This window comes from Meleagris gallopavo, chromosome 1, assembly GCF_905368555.1.
Source record: "Meleagris gallopavo chromosome 1, MGAL_WU_HG_1.1, whole genome shotgun sequence".
NCBI classification, from domain to species: Eukaryota; Metazoa; Chordata; class Aves; order Galliformes; family Phasianidae; genus Meleagris; species Meleagris gallopavo.
Window position 1 is genome coordinate 185,483,474 of NC_139404.1, and position 13,919 is coordinate 185,497,392.

The window sequence follows — 13,919 nt, forward strand, 5'->3', positions numbered from 1 at the left end:
TTTACAGACAAAAAAAAAAAAAAAAAAAGTTCATCTAAATTATGTGTGGTTTTATTATCATTGGGTCACTAGTGGTTAAAAAAACCCTGCTCAGTCAAGTGCCATGTAAGGTCAACCAAAATGATGAAACAGAATTCAGAGGGAAATTACAGGACTGAAGGTTTTATCTGAAGTCATTTTCATCCTTTCTTTCAAGTTTGGCTTGCCAAGAGTTCTCCAATGTGATATGAAGCTATCAGTTTAAGCTGTGTATCTGAGAGGTCCACAGATAAAACTGTCACTAGAAAAAACATAAAACAAGGAAATTCCAGAAACAGTCCTTTGTGTGTTGTTGCGCTCCCTTTCATTTACTTATTAAATAGTGTCATCTACTTACTGATAAGGTTTATGACCACTGTAAGAGATGTTTCTCCAGGCCTCTCAGCCTTTTAATGAGGTCATTGTTGCAGTGCTTTGCAGTGTTGGAGATATAAACAGAATTATTCCTGTGTATAAATTAAATACTTTCACACAGTGTCAAACTGACATGCCTGTGTTCTCCTGGGGGAGGTATGGCAGAGAACTGGATTCGTCGGGGGTCTTTAAGTCCCAGCACAGCACTTGAGCTGCCACATTCATCCTTTCTCTTTGTGCTCTTTGTAAAGTTCTTGCTAAGGGGGAAAGAGTCATTTTTAATTTGGGTCCTTTGCACACTTCCACAACAGACAGAGCAGCAATAGCATTAGAAATATGTGATGGTTTAACAAATGGTTGGTAAATGCAGCCATTAGGAAAAACATAAATGCAATTTCAGAATCTCTGTATTCACCTGCCAGCCTGATTTTTACTTTACAGTTTGTTAAAATCACAACTGTTTAGGAAGCCCTTAAGCAGAAAGAAAGTAAATGGTACGTGAAACACCTAGAATGCTGATCTCAGCTGATAGATACAGAACGGGCTCTGCAAAGAATGACATTGGTGGATACAAAGAACCTAGAGCACTGGGATTTCACCCATTGTGTACTTCCCATGTCTTGCTCTGTTTACTTGCAAATGTAAGTACTATACCAGGAAAAGTAGTAAAAAGTAGGCTTGGATAGAATCTATAGTTTGTATTTGCTTAATAGTATCTCTTTCAGTTCTGCAGAATAAAATCCTACAGTCATCGGATTCAGTAGCATTTTTGCTACATTTTTGTCCTTGAACCAAACTGTTCTGCAGCTAGACATGATGGTCTTTAAGGTCTTTTCCAACCTAAGCAATTCTATGATGCTATGATTCTATCTTTTCATAGAGAGTTTATCAAATTATTGTCTAAATAAGAATCACAGAATCGTTTGAGTTGGAAAGGACCTTTAAATGTCATCTAGTCCAACTCCCCTGCAGTGAACAGCATACCTATAGCTATATCAGCTCAGACCCCTCTCCAGCCTGACCTTGAATATCTCAAGGGACAGGGCATCCACGACCTCTCTGGGCAAAATACTGCAGAATACTGCATAATATATTAAAATGAAGAGAAAAAATACATATGTCAATCACTATCAGATAGAAACCAGTGAATAATTCTTAAGCAGACAATTTATAATGGAGTGAGGTATCAAATATGCAGCAATTCATCTTGGGACTTGTTGTTTTTAATATCTTAAGTAATGACTGACAAGGAGGAAACTGTAAACACCAAGTTAATTAAATGCTCAGATGGTATTGGGACAGGGAAGATAGCGCAGTGCAGAGCAGATGGATTGAAGCTTCTGAATGATCTGGCAAATTTCAGGAGGTGTGCTGAAGTAAAGTAAAATGAATCAGATACCTATTAAATTAAGCTCATGGAAGTTGAGAAAGTGTTGCTGCCTTATTAACCAAAATGAAGAGCATAGCTGAAGAACTGAATGATATTCTGGAAATGACAGTGGATCAGGGAGACTGTATTAAAAATCAGGACTACTTCTGTTCCTCTCAGACCCATCAAAACTGGCATTTGAGGTCAGACCTGGGGCACAGTTCTGTGATCTGCATTTTACAATGACAAAGAAAACGACAGGGATAAGCTTAATCAGCGCAGAGCTGCAGGACGCTGATTTTATGCAAGAAGTCTCACAAATCAGATTTTCTGTGTGTCTCCTGAGTGACAAGACCAGTCACACACGCTGTGATTTCTCTGTATATTCATAGAACTTCACAGTGCCTGGTCAGTAGAAACTGCACTTGGACCTACAGCAAAAGCCCCAGGGTGCCTTCCTCTTAGACTCTGAATCTGTGCCAGATGTGTTCTGCACTGATGTCCCACCTCTACTCTTGCCATTTCATCACAGTGCCCTATAGCAGTGTTTTGCAAACAGCAGGTTACAACCTTCACTATATTTACGAAAAGCAAGAGTGGGGCAGGCTATGAGACAAATGCTCTATTTGAAGTGCCTAGAGTGAGTTTAAACACGGTCCTTCCAGTCTTTCTCTTGCAAAGTCTCGTGCTCATCTGTCTTGGTTGGAGTCATCTTTTCTCTCTCAGCTTTTTAATAGAATTTCATAGAAGTGCTAACAGTAAGATTCTCCTTGTTATCGTGTACCCTCTTACGGTACACAGAAAGATAAGAGTACAAAGAAATATCAAAATTAAAGGGATTAAAAATTCGTTTTTGATTAACCCAAGAGACCAGAGGGTGGTACAGGCGCATCTTTGTATGTCTGGAAAGGTAATAATGATGACACCACCAGCTATGAATAATTACACCATTATATAGAGCCTTGGCAGGACTGAAATTGGAATACTGCAGACAATAATGGGCCATTCACTTTAAACAGAACTCAAAATGAGAAGTTGGAGCCTATTCAGAGAAAAACAATGAAGAGGTCAAGATGTTGAGGGTTGGATTGAGCTCATCTGTGATGTAATGTATATGCTCCAGTAGCTTGATAAGCTTCTGCTTGTGAGTCTGTATATAGATTCCTCTATAGGCTTTATATTGACTTCAGAAATTCCTTCTGCAAACAGTGATCTCATCTTTAATCTGCTATTTTATTGTGTCTGTGTGTGTGTGGTTCACTCTAGCTTTTGACAGGTGTTCCTTCTTTTTATTTAGCTTTATCCAGTTTTCTATGTTACTTTCCAGATAAGAAGCTGTTCATCTAAGGAAATAAGCTTGTCTATCACTGAACATCTGGAAGCCATTTGAAGTTGCTTTCTCAGAATTTTGCAGTCCTCAATTCTCTACAGTCAGAGCAATATTTAGAAAACTTCTTTGTAGGCTTTCTGACAGAAAGCATCTCTGTTCAACCAGATATGCTTTGCATACTCCCAAACCAGTAATCATTTCATCCCTGATCACAGCAGTGAGTTGGAATCAGATGATCTTCAAGGTCCCTTGCAACCCACTCTATGATTCTCTTTACTCCCCTGAAGGAAACCTACTCGTATAGGCACATTAACAATCCTGTTTAGGATATAAGGCTCACAGAGAGCATCTTTCCTTAAAAGAAGTGCAATTGTGAGAGACTTCCTTACAAATGAAGTTTTCCAGAGAACAGATAGGCTTATGACTGAACTAAATTGCTTTGATTATCCAGTGTATGTCCAAAGACAGAGAAGAGGTAGCAGCAGCAGCACATGGCAGTTTTTCTCTTGGGGATATTGTATTTCTGCTCAGTTTTGCTATGTACTGAGGATCCCATTTTATTCCAGGACTGACTGCTTCATTGCAACTGCAGAATTTGTTATGTGATTTATTCTTCCTCATTTTGTTCCCCTTACTGCTGTCACTTTTAATTCGTTATGTCTACTCAGTGCAGCCCAGAGAGCCTAAGTGGGCTGCTTTTGAATGGATTGGGGTCTGCCTGGCATTGTCTTTGGACTGATCTGCTGCCAACTCTGTCTTCCAGCACTCTGGCCAGCTTCTTCTCGCATTTTGTTTCTGCATCTGCATGTCTAGGGCTTCAGTTTCAGCTTGTCATCCTTGGGATTTGTCAGACAACTTTTCTTTACTCAGGCCGAAGATGTATTGAAGCTTGGTTGAAAAAGAATAACCAGCATTATGGATGTCCTCTTAACATGATTTCCCCCCTATACCCCCAGTCTACTCTGTCTTGTAAATTACTTTAACCTTTGATACAATATGTGCTTCTTATATGTGTGTGTGTGTGTGTGTGTGTGTGTAAAAGTGCAAAGCAGCTTTCATGAGAGGCTACTACATCTCTTGTATATACTGTCAGGCTGTCCTGAGTCCTAAACTCTAATGGAAACATTTGTCTACTTTCCTTTTTTTATTTTTTATTTTAATAATAACTTGAAAATACCTGAACACTGGCTGAGGAGAGTGTGGTTTACAAGGGAGGAAAAGGGCTTAGTGCTAATGTCATCACTGCTTGTGAGAAGGATCCGTGCGCTCTACCAGATGGCATCTCTGAAGCGGCCACCAAAGCCAATGGTATAGTCAAGAAAAAACTTCCTCTAACTATTAAAATAGACAGAAGGTCAAATATTGAAGTTAATTACTTTGAATCAGAAATACTTTCTGCAGTGAGATGGGCAGATAACTACAATGGTGGCATTGAATGAGTTATGTAGAAGCCTGGCTGACATGTTCAGCCTGGTTGGGGGTATTGGTCTGAAGCAGCATCTTATCACTTAATGATACAACAAAGTAAATTTTCAAAAGGCAAGTTAAAAAATGGATGGTGCAGCCACTACAAATACTCTTCTTTTAATTTTACTTCATTATCTGGAACAGAATTGGTAGGAGACAATTTTCAGAAAGGCAAGGCGCCTTACCGAAATTATTGTCATTATTAAGGAAATAAGTGGCAAATTGGATTTCTTCTTGTAATAAAATTAAATCGTTTGTGATCTTTAATCAAAGGAATACTTTTTGGAAACATTGTATAAAAATGACAGTTAAAAAGGCTGCCATGGAGGAGAATTAATGTAACATTAATTAAAAGTATTGAACCAAGAATTCGGTACAGAAAGTACATGTACTTCTTTGAGAGAACAGAGTTGTTTGAATATATAATTATATTTGATTGCAATTTTCATACTTATTTTACAGACTTTTTTAATGAAGTAAGTGATGGTCTAAACTGATACTTCTCTGATACTCAGCAAGAAGCTATAAGAAATACAGGCTGTTCATAAATATTTTGGGGCAATTTTTAGGCAGCTTTTTTCAGTTTCGATGAAAAAGAACTTGGTCTGAGGGAAGGCAGTATTAAATTGCAGTTTGCCTTCAGATTGCCATAGAAGTCCTGAAGGATGTCTGTCTGTAATGTGTCTATTTTCTGTTGCCTTCAGCGGAAATTTTGTTTCTATGGTTTTTTGAAATTTTCATTCATTGTTATCAAGTTTTTCCCCCTTATACATCCTCCTCAACTTTGTGATATATATATGTCCGGCTCCCCATTGTTACTTGAACAACTGTCACTGCTGTTTAGCTCCAGCCTGCTCCAGTGAGAGTCTCCTTGAACCTGCACTGTGTCTCAGAAAACCATGAATCTTGGTTCAAGGTTTGCAGAGTGAATTTCGTTCATTAAAGTGTAGATATCTACACTGCTCTTCTGTTTTCTTACCTTAGTCATCCTGTCTTCAACATACTATATTTTTCTATGTTGTACAAATACGAAATTATTCTTCAGTCATCCCTGGGCCTTGTATAAGCTGAACAACAGTTGATTTTGTTCTGTTATGCCCAACCAAAGAGCATAAATGAGACTGAGTGGTTTAAAATCCAGTGACTTTACTAAAACTTGGAAGAAAAAAAAATTGCCATGTTACTAGGAGAAGAAAATCTAATGACAGTTGATTCTTTGTGTTGATTAAAGGCATATACTTTGTCAAAATTTGGTGTTGCACCAACAGCTAAAAGGAATTTCTATAAAAGAGAAAAGGAAACTCCTACAAGCTCTAATATGTACTTTAAAAAATATGATGTTAAAAAGAAAAAATAATGTATGCAATCAATCATAAATTAACCTCAAGATGTTTTAAAAAAGATGATGCCTAATGAAATCTGAATTCAAATAATATGCAGTCTTGTTCAAAATAGTATATAAAGTTAATTGAACCCATAGGGTTTTAGAAGCTTGTTTGTCTAAGGGACCGCTGTTTTCAGTAATGAAAACATCATCCTTCACAGTGTCAGAAGATCACATGAGAATCTCTGATTTCACATGCCAGATGTCACATTTTCTTACCCTTAGAAGCTGCAAAATGCATGATAGTTTTGGATATCCATCTAAACAAAGGATGATATATACTTTGTTCAGTGTTGGTTCTTCAGCTTTAAAAGGATATTGGTACTGAAATTCTCTCAATAATCATAAGCGTTCTGGAAGCATAATGTCAGAGTGTATGCTTTATTTGTTGAAGTTTAAATGACATGAAGTGTCATATATTGACTTCAAAAGATGAAGCATCTCTGTGGGTTTTTGCTGCAGAAAATGGATGGAAAACACTGATTATAGTGTCTTTGAAAAGTAAAGGGATGTAATTTGTTGTATCTAGGTTTTTACTGAAAACTGCAAATTGAACCCTTGGCTCTAAGTATGTCTAAACACTTCAGTGATCTGCTTTGCTTTTTACAAACCCAGTATATGAAAGATTTTCTCATATATAAGTTTCAGAATTGGATAATTTCCATTATTATTCATCTGTATTACCATGCATTCAGATGCACACAGCCACACAGCAGAGGCTGCCCTCACCAAACTAATGTAAACTTAAACTGGAAACAACAGATGGATGCAACCAGATTGCAGAATTCAGGGCAACAGCAAAACAGTACTGGGCCAGAATATCACTGAGCTGTGTCCAGCAAGCCAGCAGCCTCACTGCTGTAAACTCCTGTTTTATTTTTTTTTTAGGTACTAGGGAAGCAAGAATTCATAAGGAATTTGGTGGGAGATAGATAGTGAAATAGCTCTGCAGATGTTTGCAGAATTCCCTCCCAGGCACGAAGGGAGTGTGGGAGGAACATGAAGGCACTTGTCTGAATATTTATCACATGGGGGTGGAGGCCGGTGCTGTGGGTTATCAGAGAAAGGGAATGGCATCTCATTGGTGCATTGGAGGGGAGGGGAATTGCAGTAGCAGAGCAGGAGACAGATTCAGCCATCAGAGTTGATTCCTTGTACTTTTCAGTCTGTATCTGTCATGGCTGTACTGAGCTGATGCTTTGGCTCAGCGTATAAGTTTCTGCTACCACTTTAGTTCTGTGTGGCCTTCAGCTGCTGTTCAGAGCAGGACTATCTCTGAGGTCCTGTTGAGCTGAGCCAGTGCAGTCAGTGGGCATACAGCTCATCCTACATTATCCTGTCTCCATCTCTTTTGACTCCAGGAGACTTACTCAGTATACTTATACAAAGATATCCACCCTTAGGTATTATTGTATACTTATACAAAGATATCTACCCTTAGGTCATAGCAGGAAACTGGATATCAAATCTCATTCTGCTTGGGGAAGTCCTTACTTTTTTGACATTACTAACAGTTTTGCTATAAACTTAAATCAGACGAGGACTTCACTCTCTGCTTAATGCAGTACTTAATATCCAGGCATTTTGTTCAGTTTCCAAACGCTGAGACTTTAATTAACATTTCCTACAAATTCTTCGTTAGTCTTCTATCCATCTGTTATTCCACTAATATCCCTGATAATGTCTCACAGTAGCTCCCTAAGCTACAATGTAAAGTTGAGCAATGAGGTGCAATATAGGCAGTAAACTTGTCTCAGGGCACCCTACAGCAAAGCATGGCACTGTCATCCAAGTTGAACAGATGTGGACAGGTACTTCCACACATCCCTGTGCAGTTCCTTTCAGAAGAGAATAGCTTGGGTCACAAAAGTAATGCAGCTGCCTGTGTCACCAAGACCATGTCTGTTAGTTTAGGGACAGCCATGTGATACTGCACTTGCATTGCCCTGTTAAAAAAAAAACAAGAAAAAGCTGTCTTGGTGCTTGCTGGGATATTTTTGTTCTACCGTACTGTATAATATGTATGCTTCAAATAGAAAGTATGTTCACCATCTATCTTTTTAATATGGTGCTCTGCTGATTTTTGTGATACATCCTGTTTTGAAGGGCTTTTTTCTTTTTTGTGAGCTGAAAAGTTGTGCCAGAATTACTGAAAACACTCAAAAGTCTGGAAATGAATGCATGTGAAAAGAACAACTTGTTATTTGAATAAGTTTGCCTGAAGGGGAATTGCTAAACTTTTACTAAAATTCCGTTCCCTTCCTTCATGTTAATTAAATTAAAGCTTAGGGGGAGACCATAATATAGTAGTGTGATATATCTGGGATGCAACTGAAGAAACAAAAAGTCATCTTATCTCCCTTGGCTTGTCTGTCTTTTTACTGAAGGTCTGAAATTTCATTTATAATAATGGACTGCTTTTATTCAGAACTTTGCATTTCTACCAAATGAAATGAAGAGTACTTTGACAGGAAATGCAAATTGCATAATCTTTGAAGAAGCCCATGACTGAATCTGTGCTCCATTCTTCATTCTGCTGTTTGATCTGGCATCAGATTTCTTCTTCTGTCTTGAAATCCTATCTGACCATTGCCATCAGGCCATCAGAGCCACATTTCTTTTAGTTATAAATTGTTCCTATAGTAAACAGGGATTAAATAGTATGTTTATGGCATCCATTCAACAAAATCAACCCAACAGGTCACATTATTCTTTGAATTCTTAAACCCAGACATGAGCGCAGCCTGGGAGAAGAACTCTTTGAGAGCAATCCTGTGGAGAAGGACTTTGGGAGTTCTGATGAACAAAAATCTGGTCACGAGCCAGCATTGTGCTCCTGCTGTCAGGAAGGCCAACAGCAACCTGGCATCAAGAAAGGGGTGGCAGATGAGAGAGAGAGGTGATTGTCCCCCTCTACTCGGCTCTTGTGAGGCCCCATCTGCAGTACTGCATCCAGGCCTGGGGCCCCAGTAGAGGAAGGACGTGGAGCTCTTGGAGTGGGTCCAGAGGAGGGCACTAAGATGATCAGAGAGCTGGAGCACCTCTCCTATGAGGAAAGGGTGAGGAAACTGGGCTTGTTAATCTTGGAGAAGAGAAGGCTCTGGGGAGACTGCATTGCAGTCTTCAGTACTTGAAGGGAGCTTACAAGCAGGAGCGGGACCAACTTTTTATGTTGTATGATAGGGACAGAGCACAGGGAAATAGCTTTAAACTAAAAGAGGGGAAATTTAGGTTAGCTTTTTTCTTTTTTTTTAATGCAGAGTGTGGTGAGCTGCTGGAGCAGGTTGCTCAGAGAAGCTGTGGTTGCCCCATCTCTGGAGGCATTCTTGGACAGGTTGGATGGGATTCAGGGCAGCCTGAAGCAGTGGTTTGCAATCCTGTCATGGCAGGAGGGTTGGAACTAGATGATTTAAGGTCACCTCCATCCTAAGCCATTCTATGATTCTACGAATCAGTCTTCTCAAGCAGTCTGGTAGAGTGAGTTAATGCAATAGCAGTAGTTTTCCTGCTTTTTCGTTGATTATCACAATTGGAAGCAGCAACTTCTGGCTCTTCTGTGCTGGGCCACATGCAGGCACAGCAGGAAGCCCTTGGCTCCTCTGACTGCATTTGCTGTCCAAACAACTGCATCTCACCCCCTTGTCAGAAGAACTGGTGGGCAGAAAGAAATATTTTGCAGGCCAGACCTGGCTAACAGGCCATGAACTGGAGCAATCTGATCAAAATACATGTTTAATTGAGGCTTATTTCTTGAATTTCTGGCATGAAATAAAGCACATGCTTTTCTGGGTTAGCGTGACCATATCAGGTTTTGCATGTTTCAGTTTATGAACACCTCAGTAATATTCAACGTCACTCACACTTTCCAGGGGTTTCTTAGTCCCATGTGAGGTCAGGAATCTATACTTCAGATAGTCCGCAAGCAGGCCTGAGTGCATTGTATGGAATTCCTGCAATTTATGACTGTAGTCACATCAGCCGTGGTTGTTTCTGGAAAAACTGTACTTTGCTTGTTTGCTTTTGCTCTGTTTGCTTGTTTTCTCCCAAAGTGTTGGCTTTGAGTCTGTATATAGAAATGAAAGTGTTTCATGTGTGAAATGCAAGAAGTTGCCCTCAGGGCTGTACTTATGCCCTAAGTGCCTTTCAGGAGTGATTCTCCGAATTTTACCAGCTAGGCAGGATCTGTTTAGGGCACATGTATAGGCGGTATGCCAGGATTGGCAGTGGTCTTCAGTTCCTGTGCTTGGTAATTCAGTACAGAATTTGATCTTGCCCAACCCAGATATCCACAAATTAGATCCCCATTCAGACACACATCAGAGACCCATAACATTTGTATACTTCTCTCAAAATTTCCCTGGGCCAAGTTCCTGTCAGAGTATTTACCTGTTTCTCTACATTGCCCCTGCTATTTATTTAAATAAGAGGTGCCATTTTGCCTCTTCAGGTTGAACAATAGTGCAATATTGAGAAGATCTCTTAAAGAAGCTACTGCTGCCCTGTCCTCCAGCAGCAGTCCCATTTCATTAGTGGAAGATAAACCCTTGGTAAGCAAATGGGAAATGAAGTTTTTCATTTCATGAGAAGACGCTTAAAATTCTGTTTATATTTTATGCACACATCCAGTTAAGTTTTTCTTGGCCCCGTTATGCAAATGAATTCATCCATCCTAACAGGAATTAATTAGTTTTTCTAGTATTCTCATCATGCTGGTACTAACATACTTAACACTGAAAGTTTTAATTCTCCAAGATAACATTTGTAGAATACTGTTCTGACTTCGGAACATAAAGATTGAAATAGGAATAAGCATATTTAGGGATTAATGAGTTACAAAATTCTACTAATCTGTAACTATTATTGGCATTTGTAATGCATTCTGATACTAGGTGTGATAGGCCAACTGTCTTCTTCTTCTCTCTCCATTTAGAGCATCAGGAGCCAAGGAGGAGATTATAAGACAGAGTATAGATAGGGATCAGACCCTTTACCTTCAAATCCATCAGAACATAGATACTTAAACACCTTCAGATAAGTCATTTTAGAATAAGGAGCCTAACAAAGAATCAAGATGTCAACAGTAGTAGAGTTCTGGAAGAAATTTTTCCAAAAGGATTATGTTAGCTGCTCAGACAAGATATTGTCTTGATTGGTCAGAGGGCAAGGATCAAACCACAAAGCTAAGAGAAGGAGAATCAGACTGTATGACAGTAAGTTACAACTAAGAGCCAGCACTCAATAGGAAAGAAACAGATAGGAATTGGAAGACATTTTTTGGGGAAAAGTGACATCTCCTTAGCCATTAATTTTGTATGAAGAGGAAGCTTGTGCCCATTTTTTAGATGTGCAGTGTGCCTAGCCTTGTTGCATAATTCTAGTAGTACGTATATGAATAAAAATGTATAAGTTGGAGCTTTTTTCTGGAGTCATGACAAAGGTTGATTGCAGTCAGCCTTACTGTGAGTTGCTGCACTGCTGAACGCAGTGCAGGTCCCACTGGTTACCTAAAATCCAGTAATCTCCCAAGTAGTTCTCCTACACAGAATGCATCTTGACTAGATTTGCCTTTTGAGTTCTCTCATTGTTTGAGTTTCTCATTTGTAAAGGTGAATCTATGACTGAAGTCAGAAGATGCACTAGGTATTACATGGGTAGAATAGGGCTTATATGAATCTTACTTCGGATGGAGCCCTGGGCAGACTGGTCTAGTGGGTGGCAACCCTGCCTATGGCATGGGGTTGGAACTAGATCATCTTTAAGGGCTCTTTCAACCCAAGTCATTCAGTGTTTCTGTCATTATTTTATGATCCTATTAGAAAAATTACAGTCATATATTTTGATTATCTATGGATGACCTTGGTCAGACTTCAGCAGTATAGCAACAATTTAGAAATTGAAGCTGAGAAGATGTCTAAAGAGCCATTTTGAATTATAGTTGGCTGACTTTTCAGTGGTCTTTGAAATATTCAGAACGGGTTGGAATTGGACTCAGTCTCCTAAGTGCTTTTTAAAAGCAATTAGACAAAACTGTTGTAAAACAGAGGGGCACGAGTTAAACGGGTGCAGCTCAGTGTTTTTTTTCCCCTCTTCATATATTCTCCATGTTTGGGGTAGATCACATTCTCAAGAGTCTTTGCATGAAATGGAGGAGTAGACAGATGTTAATTCGTTACTTTTGAATGCTGCAAGATGGATATATGTCAGCTCTTCTTTATTCTCTGGAAGCCCTTGAAAAGCATAATGAGAAGCCAGGAAAAATAGATTTTCATATCCATTTGTCCATCTCAGTTGTTTCTGATGTTCAAGAGATGAGCATTCTAGGCAGAGTTAGCCAAACTCTTTGTGCCCCTGCATATGGCCCACCAACTTGTTATTGTTTCCAGTGCAGCACTTTCTTTGTCCTCTAATACCAGACATAAAGGGTATAAAAAGGCAGTCTTAATTTAGTCATCTCCACCAGTTTAATTAAAACAGGCTTGTCTAATCATGGAAATCATGCCAAGAAATTTTATCTGGCATAATTTTTTGTACCACCTGTACATTGGCTTCTCTCATTCAAACAAATCTTTCCAGGAAAAAGCTTTTCATATTTTGCATCCCAAGAATAATAAAAAAAATTGAAACAAATTCTTCTCAGAGTTTTAATTCCAGCCTACTTCTTTTTCCCTTTCAACTTAGACTTTAGCAGCTTTCTCTAAAAGTGTTCTTTTTGCTTTTCTTGCAGACTGTATGTGGATGGACCTTTTGGAAGTCCCTTTGAGGAATCCTTGAACTATGAAGTCAGCCTCTGCGTGGCCGGTGGTATTGGAGTTACACCATTTGCATCAGTACTCAACACTCTGCTGTAAGTTAACTTAAACTTTGTAAAGCCATTTCTTCTCCCTTACACACCAATTTACCATAATTGTACATGTCAGAAGGGTTCTCAGAATATTTCAAAACTTAGCATAGCACAAGTGAATGTTTCCTTGAAGAGGGGCAGAGGACTAGGCTATCTGGGAGCGTAAGTAATCTCATGGATTATGTAAACCAGAATTTGGCAGAGCTGTGCTACTAATGCACATCAACTGGACAATAGCATAATGTTTATACCCTTACACTAGATAGACTATGATTGATGCTTGCTATAACCACATACCCTTCAGCTAGATTTGTTGCCCAGTATCAGCTTAGAGGAAGCTGTGGACTGTGATAGAGTCTCTTTTTCAGACAGTAGTTTGTGACAGTCTTTCAGCTGGAAATGCAAGCCAACTGTCATGTTTTGTTTGGATTCTGTAAGTGTGCACCCTTAGGGTTTTAAAGGAATGGACTTGACATGGATTCAGATAGTGTTTGGATTTTAACTACAGCTAAAAATTTAAAAATTTAGGTATGCCTTTTTCTTTACTTTCTTCCCTCTGTATTAAATTAAAACCTTTGAAATTCTCTTCAAACCAAACCTTTCATCTCTTGCTTCTCTGTCACACTGGCAACATGGATCCCCCAAAATGTTACACTGTAGGAAGTAGGCTTGTTTTTATGATTTTGTTGATGTTTTTTTTATTTTTATTTTTTGCTTGAATGTTAGCTCAGATCTTCAGTCACTTAAGAACCCAGTTTTACAGTACAGCCAATCAAAGCAGCAGTCCTTCCCTGAAGTCTTAGAAGGCTGGATGGCTTTAGGAATGCTTTACAGTACACATCTGAAGCATTTCAGATGTCCATCTCCAGACAACTGGAAGAAAAGGAGGCTATCAGGAGTAGTCAGCATGGGTTCACCAAGGGGAGGTCGTGCTCAACCAACTTGGTGGCCTTCTGTGATGCTGTCACATGCTGGGTGGATGGGGGAAGAGCGGTAGATGTAGTCTACTTTGATTTTAGGAAGGCATTTGATACTGTCTCCCACGACATCCTTATAACAAAGCTGAGGAAGTGTGGGATAGACGAGTGGACAGTGAGGTGGGTTGAGAACTGGCTGACTGGCAGAGCGCAGAGGG

The 13,919-nt window shown here is 39.3% G+C and overlaps 1 protein-coding gene across 4 annotated transcripts in view; it reads left to right on the forward strand.

Annotated features, from left to right (window-relative positions):
* Nucleotides 1-13,919, forward strand: part of NOX4 (NADPH oxidase 4) — a 173,710-nt gene that overhangs the window by 81,404 nt on the left and 78,387 nt on the right. For all 4 annotated transcript variants that reach the window (XR_014881130.1, XR_014881131.1, XM_085216403.1 and 1 more), the window contains exon 14: nucleotides 12,668-12,787. Coding sequence is in view for 2 of the 4 variants with exons in the window: in XM_085216403.1 (XP_085072529.1) it covers nucleotides 12,668-12,787 (120 nt within the window). In the remaining 2 variants the exon portion in view is untranslated. The remainder of the gene's footprint in view (nucleotides 1-12,667; nucleotides 12,788-13,919) is intronic.